The 24,377-nt window shown below is 46.4% G+C and overlaps 1 protein-coding gene across 1 annotated transcript in view; it reads left to right on the top strand.

The window, feature by feature from the left end:
* Positions 1–24,377, top strand: part of znf407 (zinc finger protein 407) — a 106,286-nt gene that overhangs the window by 55,376 nt on the left and 26,533 nt on the right. Inside the window, exons 5-8 of the mRNA XM_028980530.1 lie at positions 7,177–7,343; positions 13,195–13,278; positions 14,187–14,307; positions 18,309–18,487. Coding sequence (XP_028836363.1) covers positions 7,177–7,343; positions 13,195–13,278; positions 14,187–14,307; positions 18,309–18,487 — 551 coding nt within the window. The remainder of the gene's footprint in view (positions 1–7,176; positions 7,344–13,194; positions 13,279–14,186; positions 14,308–18,308; positions 18,488–24,377) is intronic.

Below are 24,377 nucleotides of genomic sequence, written 5' to 3'. Positions count from 1 at the left end.
AAAAACCGTGTAAATATTTCATTGAGTGTCCCGTCCCCTCACACAATAATAATAAAAAACTAAACAAAAAAACCACACACATACGCACAAGATGCTCATGGACACAGTGGCTGCTCACTGCACAGTGGAAAGCCACAAAACAGAAATAACGTTTTAAATGCAATCATTGTCATGGCCCAACAATGTCATTTATCAAGGGAGCATTTAGGACTGTATAATAAGTTTCACATTATTAATACAATTTTTCATCCCGTGTCAGGCCAATCTGATTTATGGCCTGTGTGTGATCTAAGGTGATCATTGAATTAGAATTCCAGTAATAAGAGCGAGAGAGGGAGGCCACTGGTCCTGAGCCTCTGCCTGTACACACACACACACACACACACACTTAACCCCTGTACATACCCGGTACGAACCCATCCTCTCATACAACACACATAATGACCATCCCCCCCTTTTATGAGTTTTGATTCGCCACCAAGCCAATTTACTAAGCAACCGTGGGCTAAAATGAAGCAGACTGCTTAATTTGGAAAGGAAAAGAAAGAAAGAATGAAAGAAAGAACACAGGCGCTGTTAATTAGATAACGGATAAAGCTCATTATTTTAAAATGATATTGAGCCGGCAGTAAATATTTGTACCCCCACGCACGTCCGTAATGGGAAAGGATGGGACGGCGTCACGGCCATGCGTGATTTACAGCGGGTGCCTGTTTTGATGTATAGACTTTACCTTTTATTAAGTGAGCGTCGTCACGGTCACCGCTCCAGTAATTTCCCTGCACGTGTAATCAAAATCCATATCCCGGCTTCTGCGGTTCCCAGCTCCTACGGTGCTCCAGGAGCACGCCTCTCGCCGCGCCCCGCTTTCATAAGAGCTGAAACTTTTAGCCTTCATGTGCAGAAATGGTACAAATGAATAAAACAGTACGTAGGCCGCGAGGAAAAAGAACGGCGTCAAGCGATATTAGCCTGCTGGTTTCTATCGGATTTGCTTCAGTTTACGGGGATCCGTGATTCCTGCCACATACGTCATCCCATTCCACTCGTTCTAGGCCCACAGTTCGGCTTCAGTCATCCCGGCGCTGCTGAAATGGCATGAACAAAGTGTGTGGTCGAAAGTCGTGGCCCACACCGGGCCTCCAAACCTCTCCATGTCCCGCATTGTCCCCGTTTTCACGGCTTTTTTGTGTACCTGAGAGCAGAAAGTAAAGGGAGGGAAAGAAAAGAAAACAACACTTGCGCACACACAAGTATTTCTCTCCTTTGTGCAGCTGCTGGCAGGTGAGATTAATGAAATTGTGTGGCTGTAATGTGATTTACGATGTGCTAATGTGGCCTGATATTACAGGGGGAAAAAGCAGAGATATTCCCGGGCCGCGCTTTTAAGCCCTCCGCCCGCTGATAAAGAGCATCCTGTCTTTGCGGCGTGCCTTGAGTTATTGTTGCAGATATTCATATCGATAGTATTTCTTTCAGACGCAATTTAGATCCTGCCACGTATAAATATGTAGACATTGTTAATTTTTACGCCAGGACTTCAGCCGAGCACGATTAAGAGGCATTAAATACAAAAGTTTTTTTTACCCTCCCCGAGCGGGAGCATCTGTGCACTTTTTAAAAGTGCTACTCGGGCAAGTGCGGCGCGGCCTTTCCTGACCGGAAACAGGCACACAAATCAGTGGGCGAGCGTTTCATTTTGCTCCTTTTTTTTTTTCTGGGCCGTCGTGTGTCTGATGACCAAACATGATTTGTGATTTCTGATTTAATCTGATCCATTAAACCCATAAATAAAGCGACTCTCCTCCGCCAGTCTCGGTCCCCGATCACCTCCTGACCTGCAGTGGCCAGGCGTGACAGAGGAGTGCAGCCAGACGCATGACCCCCCCCCCCCCGAAAACGCTCTCGGCACTTCACTCCCACTCCCCGACCTACCCTGCCCCACCCCCACAACCCAACGCACTCACATTACCGAAACTTTTATACTGCAACGCTGCAGAATTTCCTTTCCGCCTTCACTGGGGCTCCAACTCTTTGTATCTCCGCATGTGAGTGTGTGTGTGTGTGTGTGTGTGCATGTGTGTGTGTGTTGAACGATTGGCCGTAATAAAAAAGGGGGCAATAATGGGGTGCCCCTCAGCAGGGACCAGCGCACCACTCACCGCCCTCCCCACCCGTCCCCCACTCCTAAGTTATGGGCAGAATAACAGCGGAACAATATTAAGATAACATTTCCTGATTGTTTGTCAGGCGGGTGGCTCCTTCACCCGGCTTTCATCACGCTCACCGTATTCATTAAATTGACAATTTGTATTTGCCCTACAGCGGAATAAATTGCAGTTTATCTGATGTGTGTCATCGTTTATTTATTTATTTCATTATCTTTTCTTCTCCCAGGATTGAGGGTGAATTTAAATCCAGGACATCTTTGTTGTGCGCTGGCTGGTGGTGTCTGCTGCCATGTTGTGTGGTGGCTGATGCTGGCCAGGTCCTGTGTGTTTCTAGTTGGAGCAGCGGCATTTTCTTCTGACACATTTCACTGTTTGTTCCTTTTTCCTAATATTTTGGTATCTGTTAGCACTGCATCTAATAAGAGGAAATGCCAAAATGCAATATTAGTAATAAATGTTCTCTACATATTTAAGCTTGTGGTTTAAGTAAATGCACAGAAACCTAATAAAACACTAATTCCAAAATGGGGCATTGTGGAAAATGCTAGTACATTTACATTTACAGAATTTATCAGACGCCCTTATCCAGAGCTAATTACAATCAGTAGTTACAGGGACAGTCCCCCCCTGGAGCAACTTAGGGTTAAGTGTCTTGCTCAGGGACACAATGGTAGTAAGTGGGATTCGAACCCGGGTCTTCTGGTTCAAAGGCGAGTGTAGACAGCCCAGTAGTAGCTAGTAAGTAAAAATAAGTAATCTGTGAAAGGCTGGAATGAAATATAAGATGTTGGTGTGAGTTTAATAAGGCACAGGTGGGTGTTACATCCATTCTGACATCTTTCAGCTGACAGGTTAAATCTCAATGGGAGATTGGTCAGGACTGCTGGAAGTCCGTGTAAGACCTCCACAAATTCTACATAGCTTCCTGCTTTAATGATACCCTCGCATATGTACTGCCGTAGGTATTAGGTGTATTAGGTAATACATTAAATAAATGTACTTTTACATTTATTAACTAATATTTTTGTTTCTATAATTTATAGTCTTCTGTGCCAGATTTCTGAGAATTGGGGTTGGTGTTAAACGCAATAATTATAGGGCTATGTAACTGGATCAGTATAGATTTGTGTGTGTGTGTGTATATGTATTTATATATGATATATATCAGTAAAAGTTGTGAGGCATGCTCATTAACAAAATTCCTAAATCGTTCCATACAGTGGACAAAGAATATATTTGAGAATGTCATGATTTGCTTTTTAGCTCTATTGTTTTTAGTTGAGGATATGTGAGTAGGTGTGTCAAACCTCAGTTAAGGTGCCGATAAAGGACAGTGGCACCTCCAAACAACATCCCACAGCCAGCAACTGATAGATTTCTTACACGACTGTGCAACAAAAGCACACTAGAAGCTTATTATATTGTGCATTTGAATATGCCCCATAGACACTGATACACTCACACACACACAGAATTCAGAAGGTACGGAGCCCATTATCTCATTTTGATTAGAAAACATAAGCTATTTAACATCGATTGACACTGGACCCTTTGAAAGCATTTGCACAAACCATGAGTGATTGAACACCGTCTCTCCGCACCATATTTTAACTGGTAAACAAGGCTGTCGTCGGTCGGGTTTGGATCGGAGCTAATGAAAAATAATGTAGTTAGGCGTTGCGCTCAGGAAGTGCTGGTCTCCCCCAAAAATCCAATCTCGCTCATTTTGTTTTCACTAGCGTCGTCTCTAATTGAGTTTGGATTGACTCTTCCAGGACAGATCCGTGGGCCCCATGCGGGCGCATGGGTTCCGACCCGCCCTGACAGGTTGAAAGTTATTGTCAGTCGGCCGGTAATGTCTGCAAGGGGCAGAGCCGTGGGCATCATCGCTTAATCTTCATTCCGTTCATTTAGTCCGGACCTCGCAGGATTGATGATGCCAGCGGAGTGACCGCGACCGTCAGAGTGCGGAGCGACACTGGAGGTAAACAGAGGGAGGGAGAGATGGATGGAGAGAGGAGGAGAGGAGAGGAGGGCGGGGGTTGAGCGAGCGAGCGATGGAGAGCGATGCCGATGGACGGTATCGGTTTTTAATCTCTGTGAACGTCACCTGAGCGATGTCGTTGTACACTCACACCTGTAGTCTCCTTGACCTCTGAAGGTCTCCTGTGGTACCTGGCACCGAGATCACATCTCTTCCTGAACTGAGACCTTTTCCATGAAGGGGTGCACGTAATCTGCGACACTCTGATGGCATGTCCTGTTCCATAAAGTGCTGACAGATCTATATTATCAACCAGTCGTTCAATCCAAAATACTTCTGTAAACTTTAGGTGCTCATGTTGCTAGGTGACTGGTAGATCCTACTTGAGCTAAAAATGAAGAATGTGTTCCTCCTATAAACATAAAATGGAAAGAAAACGGAAAGTGAAGTGATTGTCATCGTGATACACAGCACAGCACACGGTGCACACAGCGAGATGCGTCCTCTGCTTTTAACCATCACCCTTGGTGAGCAGTGGGCAGCCATGACAGGTGCCCGGGGAGCAGTGTGTGGATCGACATTCGAACCGGAACCCTTCTGATTACAGCTAGGCCACCAAATGGTTATGTAAACACAATAATTCCATCGCTAATGAAAATGTTATCAATACCGTATTACAGTTTAGAGTATAGATTCTGCCCAATATTACGTAATGGGCCTTTAATGGTGTGGTTCTATACACCTCCTCTGCGGGTGACACCTGGCCGCCGCCTGCGCCGTGAGTCATCGGTGGGACGCCGCGGTGGCTCCCTCACCAAAAGGTCACCCCTGCGTGATAAAACGGAGAGCCGGATCTGGGTTGCGGTGTGAAGGACTCCTTCACCTCCGCTCAAACGACTCCGCCGGACGATGTGGGCCTGGCGCGTGACCTTGGCCCCGAGCACCTGTTACCCTCACACAGATACGCGCACGAAAAAACAAAAAGATCAAAATCCGGCGAAAATGGTTTACTGTGAATAAACACGAGGTTGGTCTTTTCCATGTGGGCCCTGAGGTCTCCTCAGCCACATGGGGGCGCTAGTGTGAGTTTCCCCATCCCCTCAGAGTTACTGTCGCGCCATGGATGTCCTGAACAGGACCCCCCCCCCCCATCACGACGCGTCTCCCATCATAGATATTAATGCGCAAATCGGTAATGTGTGGGGGGGGGGGACAAAGCGTAATTATGTAATGGTGATTATGGAGTAATAAGGCCGTGGGAGAGCGCACCACCTGGCTGCTTGAGAGTCTGCGCTCGCTGTCAGTCACGCCGCGGCTCAGAGAGTTATTGCTCGGAGGATCAGAGGAGAGGCAGACAGCGGGAGAAAGACAGGAGTGGAACAGAGGACGTCGGAGAGAGAGACAGAGAGGAGGGCAGGGGAAAAGAAAGAAGATTGAAATCCCCAGCTGTAATTAAGATCCGGCGAATTAGTGTTAATTTGGCGGATGTGTGACTGTGATGAGCAGCAACAATAACAAGAATAAATACAATCGTAATTACGTCGAACAAATAGTGGCTTTCAACCGAGGATGAAATGTGTTTTTTTTTTTTTTTTTTACTCTCTTCTCCCCCTTTTCTCCTGTTCTTCTTCCTTTCATCCCCCCACCTAACCTCTTTGCTTGGCTGTGTAGCTGCACTTTGGAGCCTGTGGAGAGGCCTGTATGCATATGTATGGGCTCGGGCGAGGATGTTGAGATCTGACACACAAAGACAGGATCAAAGGGCTCTATCTGATCCTATAAAAACATATTAAAACTTCCTCTCATCTCCGCGAAAGTCCCGTTGATTCGGTCGGGAGCCGCTTTCCAGCGCTCGCCGAGGCGCGATCCCGCGTTTGATAAACAATCGGCTGTTTAGCACCGGGGCGTAATTTAATGGAACGTGGCGGCGCCTTCACCGGAGCCAAGGAACTTCACAAGACCGCGCGGTGGATCTGGAGTTATGATGTCGAGTCGTCACCGAAATAGGAATTTCAACATTTAATTCCGCTTTAATTCCCTCTCTCCCCCACCCCCACCCACGCGGGAAAATGCACGAACTCCTGCCGTTATTAATTGCGATTCAGCAATCTACGTGATGCTCACGGTCAATATTTGTTCAGGTGAACGTTGCGCCGTGAAACAGATATACACCCGATTAAATACAGCAATCAGACCCTCGCCCCCCAAAAACAGCACATTTCACCGCAAGACAAATGTTGATCCAAAGCCGACTTCGTTTGTTTCCCATCGCACAGATTGGCTGTGGCGATGGGCCGCCATGTTTAACATTCACCACAGGCGCGGGACAGGAGCGTATGGATCACTCGCGACCCGGCACTTTAGAAAATGTATTTGTTTTTTACCACTGAGATTAGAATGAGAGCATGCGGCGCTTTCCGGCTGCGGTGGGAATCTGATCTGAGATCTCGGGGACCCCCGAAAGAAGAAAGAGCACCTGCAGGGGGAAACCGGAGCGGCCTCAGGTCACCGGAAGCAGGCCGAGACGAGCGCAGCGAAGGCAGAGAGGCGAGAGGCGGAGGGAGTCGGCAGGAAGGGGAGGGCAGCGGTGTGGGGCGGTAACCTGTGGATAGCTTTTCATTTACCCTCTGTCCCTGACAGCCTCGGATAAGTGGTGTGGGACCCCTGCACAGGTGAAATCTATTCTCCCAATTGGCCTGGGGGGTGCGGGGGCCTGGAAACGGCGGCGGGGTGGGTTTGGAGGGGTGAATGGACTGTAACAGAATTTCTTCAGCCCTCTGGGCCAGGCGCAAAGCGCAGAATAAATGGTGGAGGTGGCAGGCCTGGACAGAAAAATCAATGCCTGCTTATACAGACATGACACTCCGGCAGCCCCGGCAATCTGTGAGTGTTCTCTCCTCACGGGCTGGGATTTCTGCCTCTTACCTGAGCTTTGGGACCTGTAAATAACTCTTGCCCCCCCCCTCTTTCTCCTTTTTTCTCTCTCTCTCTCTCTCTCTCTCTCTCTTTCTCTGGGTGCAGGAAGTACGAGTGTGAGCTGTGTGACCGCTCTTTCAGTGAGAAGTGGGCGCTGAATAACCACATGAAGCTACATACGGGCGACAAGCCCTACAAATGCGCCTGGCCCAACTGCCACTACGCCTTCCTGACGTTCTCCGCCATGAAGGACCACTACAGGACCCATACAGGTAGTAGCAGGCCACCGAGGCCGACTGTTCGTGCCACTCTGCCGGCTGCCTCTTAACCCCGACACCCCCCTTCAGTGCTTAACCTTCGCCCTCTGACCTCAGACATTCGTTTTAATTGCCTGTGAGGAGGCTCCTCTCTGGCCTGAGTGATGTCATGGCAAGCAGGGTTGAAAAGACATGGCAGTCTTATGTCTCCTGTCCAGTGACCGATGCATCCCAATACTTAAGTCACCTGAGTCCCACTTCTGCGCTTTAGGAATGTGTCTTCTGATGCACTAGGCGCTAGTGGAATGTCGCCTGCTGTTTTATGTCAGCTTGCTTGTAGTGTTTATATTTCACAGGTTAGTAATACTACTTTTTTCTTCTCACAAAACACACACACACACACACACACACGATCGTTTTTGTGTGATAGGCAACTAGAAGTTTATTCCATTCTTTTTTTTTTTTTGAGAGGGAACATCAGGAGTGTATTGGGGACTTCTTTCAGCACCCTTTTGATACCCATGAGGAATGTGATCTGGTGGGTAACTGCCAGTGATGAACACAAGACCATTTGTAAAATTTTCTAATAGAAAATGATTCACATTCTAACATTTTGGTTGGACCTTACGTTTAGCTTGTATCACAGCATGCTTTGATAAACCAATGCAATGTCACAACATTTATTCTAGTCCCTTTTTTATGGTCAGAACCACTAACAAGTGGCTTTCCAATGGCCACGCAGCTTATTCCTAAGCACCTAAGATTTTTTTTCTGTAGCACAGTGCACTAGTATTTTCACTAGTAAACTGTCCAGTTTCAACTATTTGACTTCACTAAATATTTAAGTGAGCTCTGATCACAGTCATTCAGGATTTCTTTTTTCCTGAGCACATTGTCTACAGAAATATGATGGATCTCCACTACTTTTAATAATGCATTAGACAGTATCATCCCAATTTGAGTCCTTTCAGTGATCTTCTTAGTTGTTTTATTTGCTTGACGCAGGCCAATATTTTCACCCTTCTGAAATGCAGCGAAGTGCATTCCAGAACTGTGGGATGTTTTGGAGGTGGTTGTTTTAGAAATCAGAAGGTTCTAGATTAAATAATTTGTAAAAGCTGAAGCATATAAATAACTGCAGTAATGTACCAATCAATAGGCTCTTGGCTGTTTGTCCCTTTAATTCAGTGTAAAATATTCGGCTGATGCTAAATCAGCATCATTGGTCATGAATAAGTCCAGTGTTCTGTGCACTTGCTGACAGATGATGCTCCAATTAAAGGCTTTAGCAGATCAGGGCCAGAGGCTCTTTGATTGGCTTGAAATTTGAGTTGCCCTTTTGTAGGATTGACAACTCAACATTCTATAAAGTCTCTTTCTTCCTGAAATTTCCCATGGTGCCACCGGTGCAGGACACTTTTCAGACCGACCTCTGACAGCTTGAGTGAGCGCTTTAAAGCGGATATTCCATCCATCTCTCAGGGCCCTGCCGTGTGCCGGTGTGCGCATGTGAATGTTATTTTAAATGTGTTTGAACAGTGATGTAATGCCAAGCCGCCTCTAACGTAATTAGGCCTTTTATTTTCATTTGTTCCCAGCTCCATCATTCACTGTCTCACGGCGTCTGTCATTCCGTGTCTGGCGTGTTACCTGCAGAGAGGCGCTTGCTGCCGAGAGGCAGGACTGTAGGGGAAGATGCAGAAACACAGGGAGAGGGTGGGAGAGAGACTAATTGTTCTGATTAGTCAACCCCGAAAGAGCTAACCCAACTCCATGAACCATGATGCAAGACTTGTTTTTTTTTTATTTTTTCTATTAATGGACGGACTGGGACGTGAAGTATTTGCAACATTAGTGCAACCACATTCCTGCAAAGCAGGCGGGCCGCTTGCTAAAATATTATCTGTTTGTTGGTGTGTGTGATCAGTTTAAATGAAACAAATGGGGCCCTGGTGAAGTGTGAGCAGCGGTAATTATAAAACTAGCAGGAAAGTAAAAGTTGAGGTAATTTCCTTTCTGTAATTGTTATGAATGGATGCCAGTGCTGCCAGCTCTCTTGTTCCTGTGAGTTATATACAGTAGCTGGGCATACAGTACGGTGGCACAGAATGAATGTGCTGGAGAGGTTTCCACCTTCACAGCACTGTTGCCTCACACACACTTCTGTCCCCGCAATTCAGTTCGTTCTCTGCTCTTTTGAAATCTTTTCATTTCTCCCTCACTCCTTTTAATTGGCTCCATCGCTCAGAAATATCTCAAAAATATAATCTAAATTCTGATCTAAACCTGTGATTTCACAGCAATTCAGATCGATCAAGCAATCAGTATATCATGCAATCTCAAATTTCACCATGATGCCATCTGATTGATTAGTTGGGCAATGGTATAGCACATGAAGAGGTTCCTAAGAAAGCTCCAGCACTTTGTAGTGTTAGTTATGGGCCCAATTAATCAAAAATTATTATAGTAACATTAAAAAAATCTATTAAATTGAATAGGGACTTGAGATTAATGCATCACTATGAAGTCTGCTGCACAGCCCCTATTTATACTGTAAACTGCATTAGGTGTCAAATCACCAATTTTTTTTGGCACCACGTTATTTATCTTAGTGTGAAAATTGGCAGCGATTAAGACTCGAAACATTTTTCCTGCAATATAAGTTTTAAGCATTATTGCTCTTCCATGCAATTCCAAGTTTCCCAAATGAGCTTTATTGACTATTATTTTCCCTTCAGGATTCTGCTTACAGCGTTGTGCGCAGGGGTGCTGTGCTCTAAAGTTGCCATAAAGCTGAGTTATCGCCATCCACATTCATTTCTCCTTCCTGTATTTTAGACGCCTTGTTAGACTTTTATTGGTTTAATGCCGCTCGGCTCGTAATTTAGTGCGGAAAAAGGCAAATTTGAAATCTTTAGCATCTTGGTGTCGCAACGGCCATGCACCAGCTTTTCATCCTGGAGTCATTGTTGGTGCTTGATTGGTGTGTTTTTTATGTTAATCTCCCCTCCTCACGTCTTGTTGTGTGAGGAAGAGTAGGAGGGGCTGTCAGTCGCCAGGGTTGTTTGTAACCGCTGATGAATGGGCTCGGCGGATAAATAAATAAATCAAAAATGTCTGACCCACCCCAGACTTCGCCCGGCTACACCGCGGGGGAAAAGCTGCGCCCCTCGACAGGGGCACAATTGATTTCCTCATTGCTTCAGTTTGTCGCTTAATCTGGCTATATGCTGATAAATCTTTGCACTTTGTCAATTAATTTCCCTGAAAAATGAGGGCCGAAATGGCGGGCACATCAATACAGTGGCGGATTCAGTGTCAAAAATTAAGCAGTAAAATTAATTGCCCTCCTATCCTCTCCTGCTAAAACATAACTAATGAGGGAGGCAATTATAGCCGCATGCAGACTCCTTCGGGGTTATTTAAAAAACACACACACACGCACGTACACACCCAAAATGACACAAACACACACTTTACTGTATCTGGACACACACAAACAGAAGATATTATGTGCTACAGAATCTCGTTTAGAAAGCTAGAAAGTCAAGTATACGTATTACCTTGTACTATAAAATGTTCATACGTGTGTACGTGTGTGTTACTAGGTATATTAGTTAAAGGGTAGATGTGATTATATTGTGACACACAGATTAGAGTTGTAGTGACACCAGGCCAAGGGTGGCCATTCTGATCGGTTCCTCTGATCTGTGCTTCCTCTCTGTCTGAGCCAGCCATTCGGCCAGCTATTCTGTTTCGTTCTTTATTTTTCGCTCTTTGATTAGCGGCTGGTCTCAGTGTGAGAGAGATGTGTGGGAGGGCTCGGCCTCTTTAGCCCCACGGCGACGCCGGCGATGACAGTTCCGCGTCACTCCCCTACACCGGTCACCCCCCTCAGCCGGGGCCTCAGAGGGACGGCTGCCATCGAGCGGGCAGATGAAAAGCACACATGTAATTTATCGCCTGCATTTCCTCCTGGAGAATAATTGTGGCGAGCGCGGCCAGGCCCGGGAATCGATGCGTATGGATTTTTTTTCCCTCTCTCTCTGCGGTGGGGTCTTGTAGCGTGGGGTGTAATGAGAGATGGAAGGGCGACAGGCAGCCTGGGAAGGCGGTTGGGGGTGGTGAAGGTGGTGTTTTTTTTTTTTTTGCCTGAAAATGAAGAACATCAGACTTCCAGGATCCTCCTACCCCGCAGGTTTCAGTGCAAACAGAGTTTCATTACTGGGAGCTGAGTGGCGGACTCCGACAGAGGTGAATCGTGGGTATGGGTATGGGGGTGCAGCATGTTGGACACGTCTGAGCCCAGGCTTTTCAGATACTCTGCATTTTTGTGTTTATTTATTTACTTATTTGCCACTTTTTCTTCCTGTTAAAGTGCAGGGGGACCCACACGCTCCCTACGAAGGGAACCGTGCCCCTTTTCTTCCTCAGCAAAAAGCGTTCAGAGTTTGAGATTGAATGGAGGTCATGGCCTCCCATGCTGGGACGGCGCTTGTGTCATTGAGCCGGTTTGCTTAACCTCCAAAACTCCGTAAAAAATGTTGGGGGGGGGGGGAAGAGTAGACAAACGAAGTACATCTAGAAGTCAAAAGATGTGGACTTTTCCTACACTTTAGAGCGTGCACACGAAAACAGCTTGTTAGGCTCCTCTCTCTCTCTCTCTCTCTCTCTCTCTCTCTCGCCCCCAACTTCACTTCAGTGGCACTGCATTAAAACACATTACCCACAGCAGAGTGGGTTTGAATGGCTGTGATAAGGGACGCTTGTGCTCCTCATGCTTTTGCTGTCCCCAAGGAGCCGGTGAAAGCTGCTGTTAGCCGAAGGAGACGGCGCTCCAAATGGAAATCACCACATTATCTCTGTAGAAAGTTGTTACCTCTGTGCATTATTGACACACTGTAAATGTGGAAGGGGGTTGGTGGAGGGGAGGGGGGGGGGGGGGGTGTAGGAACTTGAAATGAGATCTTTTGAGCCGCTGATATTAGTATGTTGGCGGGCGAGGGTGTTTGCATATTTTTATGAGGCCCAGCCGTTGGATGTGTGGGGGCGCACGTGTGCGTGAAAACATCTGGGGCCTGAATTTCAAGAGTGGGTGATTGTGTGTGTGTGTGTGTGTTTTGTCCTGTCCTCGGTATGAAGGGGACATCTTCTGTCGCAATGACTCTGGCTATTCATAGCCACAGTCATAGCTTCAACTTATGCTGAGTCACCTGAAGCTACAGGCAGCTTTTAGATGCACAGACAACCCCAAAATCATCCATAACCCACATTTCCCAGAGAAATCAACCAACCCGGTTGCTTCGCGTTCTACAGGAAGTGACTATTTTTAGGTGCAGACAATAGTAGAGGAAGCAAATGAAGGTTACGCGGTGGCGCGGTCTCTTTCGGGAGCCCCGGGTAGGCTTGTGCGTTAGCCCCAACTTTTTCATTGCAGGAGAAAAGCTCATCAGGCACTTAATGATGGAGCCAGATGCAAGGGAGAGAGTAGATGCATAAAATCCCGCTCGAGTGCTCAGTACAGCCCCATCTGGAAGGCATCTAACAGAAATGAAGTTGTACAAAACCATTCCATTGATAATAAAGCTAATTTTTATGGCTCTGACAAGTATGTAATTATGTTCAGTGGTGCTTTTCAGATTTTATCACAGTCAATAAACCGCACCGCTAATTTCTGTCCCATTTGACATATTTACATGGCTACATTTGATTGGGGAAATTAGTTAACTATGAGAGCTCAGATGGATATGTGTTGTTGCTCTGTGACTTGCTCCCCCCCCCTTTTTTTTTTTTTTCCTCGCTCACTCGTTCCTCTCTCCGCCACTTCTCTGTCACCATTAATCTGCTTTCATTCCCCTTCCCACAGGAGAGAAGTCCTTCTTGTGTGACCTCTGTGGGTTTGCCGGTGGCACTCGACATGCCCTCACCAAACACCGGCGCCAGCATACAGGTACAGAGATGCTGTCTAACTCACTCAGTCACATGGCCTGAGTCATTCACTCACTGAATCACTTCACATGATTTCAGTGAATCGTTTAGTCACTTATCCACAAATCACTCACACACTTACTGAACAATTATGTATCAAATCACTCATCATTCACTGTTTCATTTAATCTTTCTAACTGATTAATTCACTCACTCATTCCCGTTTAGTTACTGAATCATTGATTTACATAATCATTTATTTGAAGAATCGCTCACTGAGTCACTTAATCTCTCTCATTGAGTCATTCACTCACTCATTCACTGAGTCATTTGTTTTGTTTCAGTTGTTCCGCTCGCTAAACGAACGATGAACTCATCCACTCACAGAATCACTCGCTCATTTTGTCTCCCTCCTTCACCAGCTCGTTCAATTTCATGCAGAAACATTTAGCCCCACGTACACACTCATCACAGTCATCAAGCTGCCGTTGACTGGCATGTGTAGCTGCTTGGATGACTGAATAGGACTTTTTAATTTCAGTTATCATTTTAGCATGTCATTCTGGAAAATTACATTTTTAGATGCGCTGTCAATAACAAGTGCTCTTTTGAAAATGGAGATGGTGTTTTTTTTAAGTGTTATCTGGCACACATCCAGCAATCTCTTATCCATTCATACATATTAATTCAGATTTTCATATTACAGACCCTTTATCATTATGCATTTGTATGTATTTATTCCACTGCTGCACCTTGTTCTGCTGTCATGCAATCAATCGTGTCAATTTCAGTGATTTACCAAAAATGTGACTCATTAACTCATTCATACAGATACATCAGTGCAAATACAGGAAGATTAAGTATGTGCAGATTTACACCATTCTCAGTGTAGCATGAGTGTTGACTTCATGCCTGTGTTTTTCCTTGCAGGCGAACGGCCATTCAAATGTCACCTTTGCAACTTTGCATCCACCACGCAGTCCCACCTGACCCGGCACAAGCGCGTGCACACAGGCGAGAAGCCATACCGCTGCCCCTGGTGTGACTACAGGTAGCGGCTCATTGGGCAGCCCGGGCCGGGTGTGCTAGCCGGGGAGGGTTGATGGGAATGCTGGGGAGGCGCGGTGGGGGAACTGGAGGGGGTCTGCAGAGGAGTCATGTGGGGGCTAATCTGTAGCAGCCTCATCACTCTGCCATCATCATCACCACGAGACGCTGGCAGGTCTCAGTCATTAAAAGGCCATCACGACCATCAGTAATTACCCAGGAAATCGTCAGTGAAATTGAAAAAGTTTTGGCCAACGGGCGCACATTTTCTCGTTCTCATCTTCCTCTTCGTCCATCTTCTCCTCAGGTGTGATAGAACAACAACAATTACGCACACACATACACCTGCAGCCTTTTATTTTCCGGGGGGCGCCTGCTCATCCAGCACTTTCTGTTCAGCAATAGATTCCTTTCCCCCTCCTCTCTCTCTCTCTCTCTCTCTCTCTCTCTCTAGAAACAGAGACAGATTTTATTGTCCTGCCATAAAAGAGTGATCTTATGGCCCTTGCACTAGTGCAAAATGGTTTCAGATTATGACACACAATCATCTTCTGAGGTGGCCAGGGTTCTCTGCTGAGTTACTAATGAAGCTATCAGCCCTACCACAGAATGACTTCAGTGGGATCTGCAATATGAAATATTCACCAGGAGGCCATGAAAGCCACGGTAGCACAATCACATCCGTAATACGGTGTTTTCTCTTCATAAATATGTGAAAATACCATGAAAGTCATAATACTTTGCTATTACAGTGTGTGTGCTGTACTTCCCCTTTTATACCAATCATTTATTATCTTTACACACTGAATGCTTTATAATGGTAAAAGAAAAATGTAATTAGTAACAACAGGTAAACACGAAAAAATATTGAAATGATATTTAAAAATATACATCTAGGCACTTCCATTTTTTAAAATCCTTTTTTCACAAATGTAAATTAAATATTGCAGTGAATTCTGCCATTGTTAATGAAAGAGGGGTTAGAAAGGCAGCAAATGTGCTTTCACAATGTGCATTTAGCTCTTTCAGTCTCTGAGTATTATGCATTCAGTGTCAGTTCAAATTTGCACATTTCACAGAAACTTTTTCTTAAACGTTATTGGATTTCGCTTCATGAACATAACACGTTCTATCGCGAGCGTCACCGCTGATGAAGCTGCCGGAGTTTTGGGGAGGCGAGTCGGCGCCGCAGGCGGTGGTGAGAGATACACCACTTCTCGGGGAGAGCGAGGAGGAAGGGCCGCTTTAAAAGTTGCACTGAAGTCCCCTGTTGGTGCCCAGCAGCTGTGCAGGACGGGACGGTTTGTGCGAAAGTGAGGCCCGCTCCCTCATGCGAGTCCCGCAGTGCGGGGGAGCTTCATCTCGGCTGGACTAATTAATCCGCCGGCTCGCGGGTGGCGCTGTGCGGCCTTCTTCTTTAGCCTGACACCCGCCGTCTCCCTTTTATTTATTTTGTGCCCCGAGTGACAATTATATCATTTGCATTTTTTAGGTGTAGGTACACACAGACACCAGGACCCCCCTCCTTCACCCCCTCATTCATCTTTTCGCTCACTTAGCCTAAAAATGTTCTGCTCATTTGTGTACTTTGTTGGAATGAAGTCATGCAGACCGCGGCCCAGGCCGTCTTGTTATGATGATTATCACTCGCGCTGCAGTGCAGCAGCTCTATCTTTTATAAGAGCAACAGAGAACACATGCTTTAAACTTGTTTTTTTTTTTTTTTTGTAATTATAAACGAGAACAAACATGTACCGTTGCTTCTCGTTGCGCCTCCTAAAATCATCATCATCATCATCAGCGGCAATTATTTACTCTTTGCCTTTTTGTTTTTTCGTGCGGCTGAGTAAATGCTTAATTAGTACACGATAAAGACCGTAATAGCTCAATTATCGTTGATAAAGGTAATTAATAGATCGTCATTATAATTAATAACTGAGGGAAAATATTAAGAGCGGATGGTGTGGCTGGCTTTGCTGATACCGGTGCGGAGCCGCTCGCAGTGAGCCGCCGCTTTTAAGCCCTGCATTATAGATTCCTTTAAAACAATCCCATACAAATGTGTTCTCTTAAACGACCCTAAGTTACGTCCCAAGAAACAAATTAGCCAAGTAATATATTGCTTCCCGTTTGCTAATTTATTGCCCCCACTGCAATATCAAAAGTATATAAAGTAAACACTTTTTTTTCCAAGATAATGATCCTTTTTTCGACCCTGGAAATAATGCTTTGCTGGTTGCCCCTCCCAAGTGGCTGCTTTGTGCTTAAATAGGTCTGAGTGTTCCTCCTTTGCGCTCCTTAGCGTAATGCACCCATGGGGGAATAGACACGCTTAAATCAGTGATCCCGATCTGGTTTGTCTGCGCGGAGGGGCGTGGGCCTGAGGAGAGCTCTGTTTACCTCTGTTTGGCTGAAGGCGCTCCCAGCGGGCTCGCGTCCACGCGGGCCTGTCACCAGAGCGGTGCAAACGCGGCCCCTGCCCGTGCCACTCACAGCCGCGCGGTTTTACCTTTAAATAAATAACAGTAGTTGATGCAATTAGCATAATGAGTAATGCGGTGAAAAATCACAACCTTTGTGGTTTTTTCTTTTTTTTTCTTCTTCCACTATAGTGGAGAGGTGCTCGGTAAAGAATGGTGCTTGGAGAACAGCTTTGTCTTTATGCCAGAGTCATTTGCTCATAAATTTGTTTTATGCCGTACAAGCTAAAACGTAGTGTTAAATCATTCCCGCACCCAATCAAAAGCCGGGGGATGGGGTACCCGCTTGGACTGCTGTTTAAACAGTAGCTTGCGAGAAGCACGCCTTGGTTTTGACCAAAGAGACGGGCTCATCAGTAAAGCCCATTGTGCTGCGGTCGAGCGCGGACACTCTGGTGGAACGGAGCCTGGCCCTCGTCTTTGTTGGGACATGGAGGCCCCTGTACGCCGCGAGAGGACAGGACCGAAGGCCTATGATGAAGTGAGGCACCGTTGCAAAAGTGAAAACAAATTCTCCCCTCCGCTGGCATGAGCAATGGCACCAGGAAGCTTTAGTGTCCCAGCCAAGGTGATAAGGGAGAGTAATTGCGTATTATACTGTCCGAGAATGTCAGCCCGAAACCAGGCATGAGTGCTCCATCAATCAGCTGGGTGCGCGCACACATGTATGTGTATGCTGTACATACATTTTGTATTTGTGTGTGTGTGATCGCGCTTGTTTGTGTTTTTGTACGTGTGTGTGTGTGTGAGCGAGAGGCTCGCAGCCCTTACCTCTGCCGTGTCCGTGGGCAGGTTTTGATAGGGCCTGGGAGCAGGCCGGGCAGCCCCATTAATCAGCGGGCCTCTCCTGGCCTCCCCGGGCTGACATAATTACAGCCTGCTCACGGCCCCGCGATGGCCGGCCGCGGACAAAACAAACCCCCTGCTCCATATATCCCCCACAAAGTAAGACGTCTGCAGGAGGCGTGAGCCACGACCGAGGGGGAGGCGGACGACCAGCGCACCAAAAAAAAGTGTAAAACGTTGTTGGACGGGCAAGGGAAGAGTTTTTATTATTCTGCTTAATTATTTTTTTTTTGGACATGATTGTTAGTGTTAAAAATAACGTAAGTGAGATCACTACACAGAGCATCGGCTCGAGAAGGCTGCAAATGCATTCAGACGCAGCGCGGTTCGGGTTCTCAGAAAGCTGTTTTGATTGCGCTGTAGTCTCCGTTCTCGTGTGCCCTCGCTCTGCAATGTTTTGGGGAGTCTCGGCGCGCTTTGAAATCTCTAATCTTTGTTGAGAGACGTTCTCCTCAAGTCCCTCAGAATTCATTTGTTAAAGTTTAATTCATTTTAGTTATGCAGTCTGAACAAAACACACAGCCTGCAAAGTAAACCTTCCTTGAGAACATTTTCAATTGTTTGGGGATTTTATCCCCTCCACCCCACCTTATCTCCTCTCTCTCATCTTTTTCTCCCATTTTTTTTTTTTTATCTAATAAAATATTTCCCCCCTCCCTTATCTATTTCATCTCCTCAGATCCAACTGTGCAGAGAACATCCGCAAGCACATCCTGCACACGGGAAAGCACGAGGGAGTGAAGATGTATAACTGCCCCAAGTGTGACTACGCCACGAACGCCCCCATGGACTTCCGCAACCATCTCAAGGAGATGCACCCAGATATCGAGAACCCAGACCTGGCTTATCTGCACGCAGGTACAAAGGCAAATAAAGAATTCTGTCCCTTTCCCTCCCTCGCCAACCCTCTTCCTTCCCCTTTCTCTCACTTTAACAGTGTGCAGAAATGTTGGTATATCAAGTATATCAAGCCGTTTGGAGCATCCTGCCTGAAAACAGCCATGGTTCTGCATGGAGACTGTAAGGGTGGGTCAGGGTCAGCACCTGAGCAGGCACATACAATGTAGTAGGGAAGACCACCACTCTGTCTCCTTAGGAAATAATATGTGTGCGTTTCAGCATTCTTTGAATGTCCTTGAAGACCCAAATCTGGTTGGATTAATAGCTGCCCTTTCGGGGCTTCTGAAGGACATGTTTTGCTGTGTTTTTGTGGTGACCTCTGGTTTTTGCCATTAGAAAGAAAAATAAAATTGGTTTGATTTGCTGAAAGAGGCTATAAGTAATGGTCTTAGCTAGCTAGCGCCATAGCTAACACCATCATTAACCAAAGCATTGGTCTCAAAAACATACTGGTTTAATGCAAGACCATTTTTCACATATGGCCACTGTGTGCAAGTATAATAAAGCGTTATAAAGTGCATAATAAATCTTACTCGCCGTAACGCAGAATCAGTGGAAGCCCTTGGTTTCCCTGCAATAAGGTGGTCCCTTCGAGGGGTGATGGGTGACAAGGACATCTGAAGTCCGTCAAGATAACTTTCTTTTTGAGGGCCTTCGTAGAGTCTTCACAACTGAGACAGATAGCTGCAATTTTTATTCATTCTAGCAGTGGTTCGCCTGTGGGCTTAATTTATCACGGAAATCTATGACACAGAAAATATTTTTTATAAACCACCATACCGGTCTAAACCTCCATGGTTGCAGATCAGTGACCTAAAGCCTCACTACTAATCTATACAGTGATACAGTTTTATTCAGTGATACTGTGTGTGTGTGTGTGTGTGTGTGTGTGTGTGTCCCTACCTTTCCTGTACTGATGATATTGTGCACACGTAATATGCAAAGTTGCACAAACTGTGATTACACTCTAAGGCAGACAAATAGGTTACTCTAAATTGGCTTATAGGGAAAAAAACAGTGTATTCTCTGAAGAAGGTGCGTCAAACTGACAATATTTTTATAAACCACCATACCGGTCTAAACCTCCATGGTTGCAGATCATTGACCTAAAGCTTCACTACTAATCTTTTCACACGCAGATTTAGGCAACACGCCCATGTAACAGAATTCACAGAAGAAAGTTTGTACACCTCTAATAATTATTTTTATTTGTTTACAGTTTGTGATCAGTGTGAAAAATGGCCTTACATAAAAAAACCAGGCACGATTCTGTTCTTGCTTCTCTTCTGTACTTGCAGTTGAAATGTCTTTCCCCCTCAAATCTTGAGCATGGGGGCAGGGAGCTCTCTTCTGCATTTGTTTAAATCCAAGGAGGCAGCAGAAGACCTAGAAAGGAGAGAGAAGAAGGAAAAGAGATTAACAAGGTAGATGTTGAATTAACCTGCTTGTGATGGCTCGCTGTCACAGTGCCACTCGGGCCTGCAGTGAGAGGCAAATGGGCTGTGATGGCCGCTCCTGCTGATTTCTCTTTGAAAGACGCAGATCAAACGCCGCCGCAGTTGCTAGTGTTCTCTTTCCACTCTCCAGCCACCCGACAGAGATTGATTGACAGGGCAATGAGGGGCTGGGAGCTGATTTTCCCCCTCGTCTCCTTCCTCCCCCCTTTATTTTAATTTCCATGTTGCAAATTCGAATTAGAGCACTTCTCGGGGATGAAAGCAAGAGGTCCTTGCGAAACAGACGTTAGATAGGGAATTGGACCCGGCGAGTGACTGGAGGAAGTGGTGATTAGAATTTGAAAGTTGGATGGCTGCGGATGTAGAGAAATCCTGCTGAGAGGGCACTTTCCCTCAAAATGGTTATGACAATTGACTCCTTTATTTCCCCCCTTCTTTTTTACCTTTGAGCTCAGGCATGGGCTGACATGCAGCCCATGGAATGCAGCAAGTACTCTATGGCACAACGTTGAACGTAGATTTGGTTTATTTGGTTCCGTTTAGCTCATCTTACTTCCTGTGTGTGGTGTATAATAATTCTTACACACTCCCAAAACATATAGATCACATTTACATCACATTAAATCAGGTAATTGATGAATCTTATTTTGGTGTGACCATCAACACGTTCTAAGACCATCTGCAAAGCCAAAAGCCTGCAGGAGACACAACTGCAGAACATGCCGTTCTATGACTCTTCAAACCATGTCTATGTACTGTGTGTCCACAGTATAACAGGTCAGAATGGTTCAGCTATGCTCAGTTCCATTGTGTTGCATTTTGTTGAAAAATATCTATACACGTCTAATTAGACTGCTTATTTAATCAAAGCAGAGGTTATAACATGACTTATTGAAACGAAACATAATGGTGGCAGTAGCCTAGTGGGTAACATAGCCTAAACATGGGGTGGCAGTAGGCTAGTGGCTACTCGCCTATGAACCAGAAGACCCAGGTTCAAATCCCACTTACTACCATTGTGTCCTTGAGCAAGACACTTAATCCTGAGTGTCTCCAGGGGGGGACTGTCCCTGTAACTGCTGATTGTAAGTCGCTCTGGATAAGGGCGTCTGGTAAATGCTGTAAATTTAAATGTAGATGTAATGTTTGTATCACTGTTAGTGTTACCTTGAGCACCTGCTAGCTACAACTATTTGAAAAAATGGCCTGATGTTAAACAACTAGGCAGCATGTCAATCTATATTCAATTTATGTGAACTTTGGTGAACTCAACGACAACTTAATGAGACACTCTAGTTGTGAACTTTAACAAAAGCAATTCCCCCACATAGCACCAACTAGTCAAATGCATCAATGTTGATAGGGAGAATGTCTAGCTATCATGCTAATCTAACAACATCATGGCTCAGTTCCTGCTCTCCTAATTCCACGCTTAATAATCACAACAAAAATATCTTTGTAGGCTGAATGCAGCAAACCATCTGCAACTAAGCGGCACGACTTGTATAATGACTTGCGAACGATGCGCAAGGTATTGATATGCCTACCATGGACGAGCTTGTTTACATTGTAAAGGCACCGCCACCGAAAAGATGCAAGCCGAGGCAGCACATGACGGCCCTTTGAAAACATGGGATGTAATGTAAATGTGTCTTTCATGCAGTCAGTGGATTCACGGGCACAATTATAATATGCTAATAAAAATGCATATGTTCAGTGTTTCCGGTTGACAGGGAGTCAGATGGTACCCTCATCAGGGAGCGGGAAAGCTAAAAAAAAACCTGTTCCCAAGCGGTGCGGTGCAGTACCGCTGGGTTGGACTAGCGTCTCACATTAGGGCGGTCAGGACATCTTTATCCCTCTATTAAATATGGAAAAATGTTCTTAATTTCACAAAGGGCCATAATTGCAGAACTTGGGGGCATGGCAGTCGCGGGGCTAATTATTCGTGTTGAGGCTGGTACCGGCCACGAGGCATTGTTTATCGGCTGGGGTGATTGTATTTTCCTAATGGCCTGTGATCCATGGCATGCATGCAGGATTTTAAAGTCATTTTTAAATGATGACCTCATTTAGCAGGTTTAAACTATGAGCAAATGTGTTTTCATGTGCTCCTACGTCTCATATGCTGCTGGTTTTTCCCCCCCTTTCTGTCTCAAATTAGGTTTATACAGTGATACTGTGTGTGTGTGTGTGTGTGTATATGTGTGTGTCCCTACCTTTCCTGTACTGATGATATTGTGCAGACCTAATATGCAAAGTTACACAAACTGTGATTACACTCTAAGGCAGACAAATAGGTTACTCTAAATTGGCTTATGGGGGGGGGGCAGAACAAGTGTATTCTCTGAAGAAGGTGCGTCAAACTGGGGCACACATGACAGTGACACAGTGACAATGCGAGGCTGGAGACAGTGCTGTTGAAGTCAGCAGCTGTTTCTAATAACAGCCTGTTATGGCGCAGACAAACAGGTTTTTGCGTGGAATAAGTGTTGTTGATTGTTCGGGGAGAACATCTGCAGGACACCGGTGTAATGTCGAGGTGCCAGGTAGGCACATATAAACACACCGGCGTCAACACCTGCCGTAAACGAACGCCAGAACTTTTGATGGTGTGGTGGTGGTGGTGGCGGGGGGCGATTATTGTGCCGCTTGCAGAACATGGCAAAAATGACACCAGTGGCCCCGAACAAGACCCGCGAGGGCCGGTTCCCCGTATTATTTATTTACCCTCGGCGCGCCCGCGGTCCTGTGCGGGTTGCGTTGCGTGTGAGGTTTTTGCCGCATTAGTGGGTGTTAATTGGAGAATTCCCACCAGCGCGCGCTTTCCCCCGGCTGCTCCCTCGTCAGTGTTTTTTTTTCCCAGGTTTTCGGGCCCTTATTGTTTTTCACCCCGGACGTGGACGTTTTCTGCTGATTCTCTCTTCCCCGTGTAAAGTAGCGAGTGGAGGATCGCGGGGGAATAGGCATCGCTACTCACACACACACACACACACACACACACACACACACACACACACACACACACACACACACACGCAGACGCAGATGGAGGTTTATTTGCTTGTTTTCCGTGACTTTCCTGGCCCCCATCGACACGCTCCACACGTAGGACTGGTTTAGATATTACATTCGAGATCAGACCGCTCAGGGTGAATGTGCCCCGGGGGAGCAGAGGCAGGCGGGAGATAGAGGTTTGGTGGTGGTGGTGGGGGGGGGACGAGAAAGGGAGAGGCACAGAGAGAGAGAGAGAGAGACGGCCTGCTAAACGGATGCAGGGCCCCGCTCCGCTCAGGAGTTTTTCCCGCATAATGACCCGCTCCAACGAGCGTGAAAACTCCCCCCCCCCCCCCCCCCCCCCCCAACTGGCTAGATTTATTACAGATCGCCCAAAACAACGGGCTCTCCAGCCCTCCGTTTTCATCCCCCCCTTTTTAATCTCTTCCCCGTTTCCTCTGTGCAGAGCAAATAAAAACACATATTGATTGACGTTGTGATTGACGGCGGCCTGCCGTCCTGCCGACACCCGTGACCTTGTCTCCTGCCACGACCGCGTCCAGCCTAAAAGGTCACGGTGTAAAAATGTAAGCGCTTGATTTGTCTGTCCGGAACTCTCAGCCCACGGGCTGCTCCGTCCTTACAACGTTCAGAACCTTCCGGAACATTATGGGATGCTGTCGCAGTACTTGCCTGTCTCCGACTGTGCGGCGGTGGTGGTGGGGGGTTTAGAGGGTGTTCCCGAGCCGAGAGCCGCTCCCCCCGCTGTAAAGGGGGGGTGGCAAAAATGGGAGCAGACAGTCCGCCGGCTCCTATGAGACGTCATACATTATTCAAAGCTCACTCTCCCTCACTAAGTCAATGTATCTCCCAGTCAGAGACAGAGACGTATAGAAACACCGACAGCCAGGCAGGAGGAAAGGTTTTACATGCCGGACAGAAGTCTGAGAGAAGCGAGTCAGTATTATTTTTAAACACTTCAAAAAGCGTTTCAACTTTTTCACCCGCCCGCGGCCCCCAGCCGGCGGCCACGCCGGGCCTCCACGCTCACCTGAGAGCGCCGCTCGACTCGCGACTCGGCGTCCGAGGAGCCGCGGCTAATTGCCGGGCCGGCCGGCCCCGTAACGGACAGGCAATTACCTACCTCCCCACTCCACCGTGTCTAGGTTTACTCCTCCTCCTTTTTTTTTTTTTTTTTTTAAACATAATTGAATCCCCTGGCTTCTCATCTCGCTGCTAATTTGACCCATTGCGCGCCTTTTGTAATCACTCTACTGCCGGTTAGCTATCGGGGCCCCAATTAAGTACACACTCTTTTTGGACAAGCGTCACAGTTATTGTATTTTTATGCTTATTTTCTTTGTATCGCTGTGAAACGGGCTGACAGAATCATT

This window comes from Denticeps clupeoides, chromosome 5, assembly GCF_900700375.1.
Source record: "Denticeps clupeoides chromosome 5, fDenClu1.1, whole genome shotgun sequence".
Lineage (NCBI taxonomy): Eukaryota > Metazoa > Chordata > Actinopteri > Clupeiformes > Denticipitidae > Denticeps > Denticeps clupeoides.
Note: the sequence above shows the minus strand (reverse complement) of the source record. Positions and strands in the feature narration are given on the sequence as shown.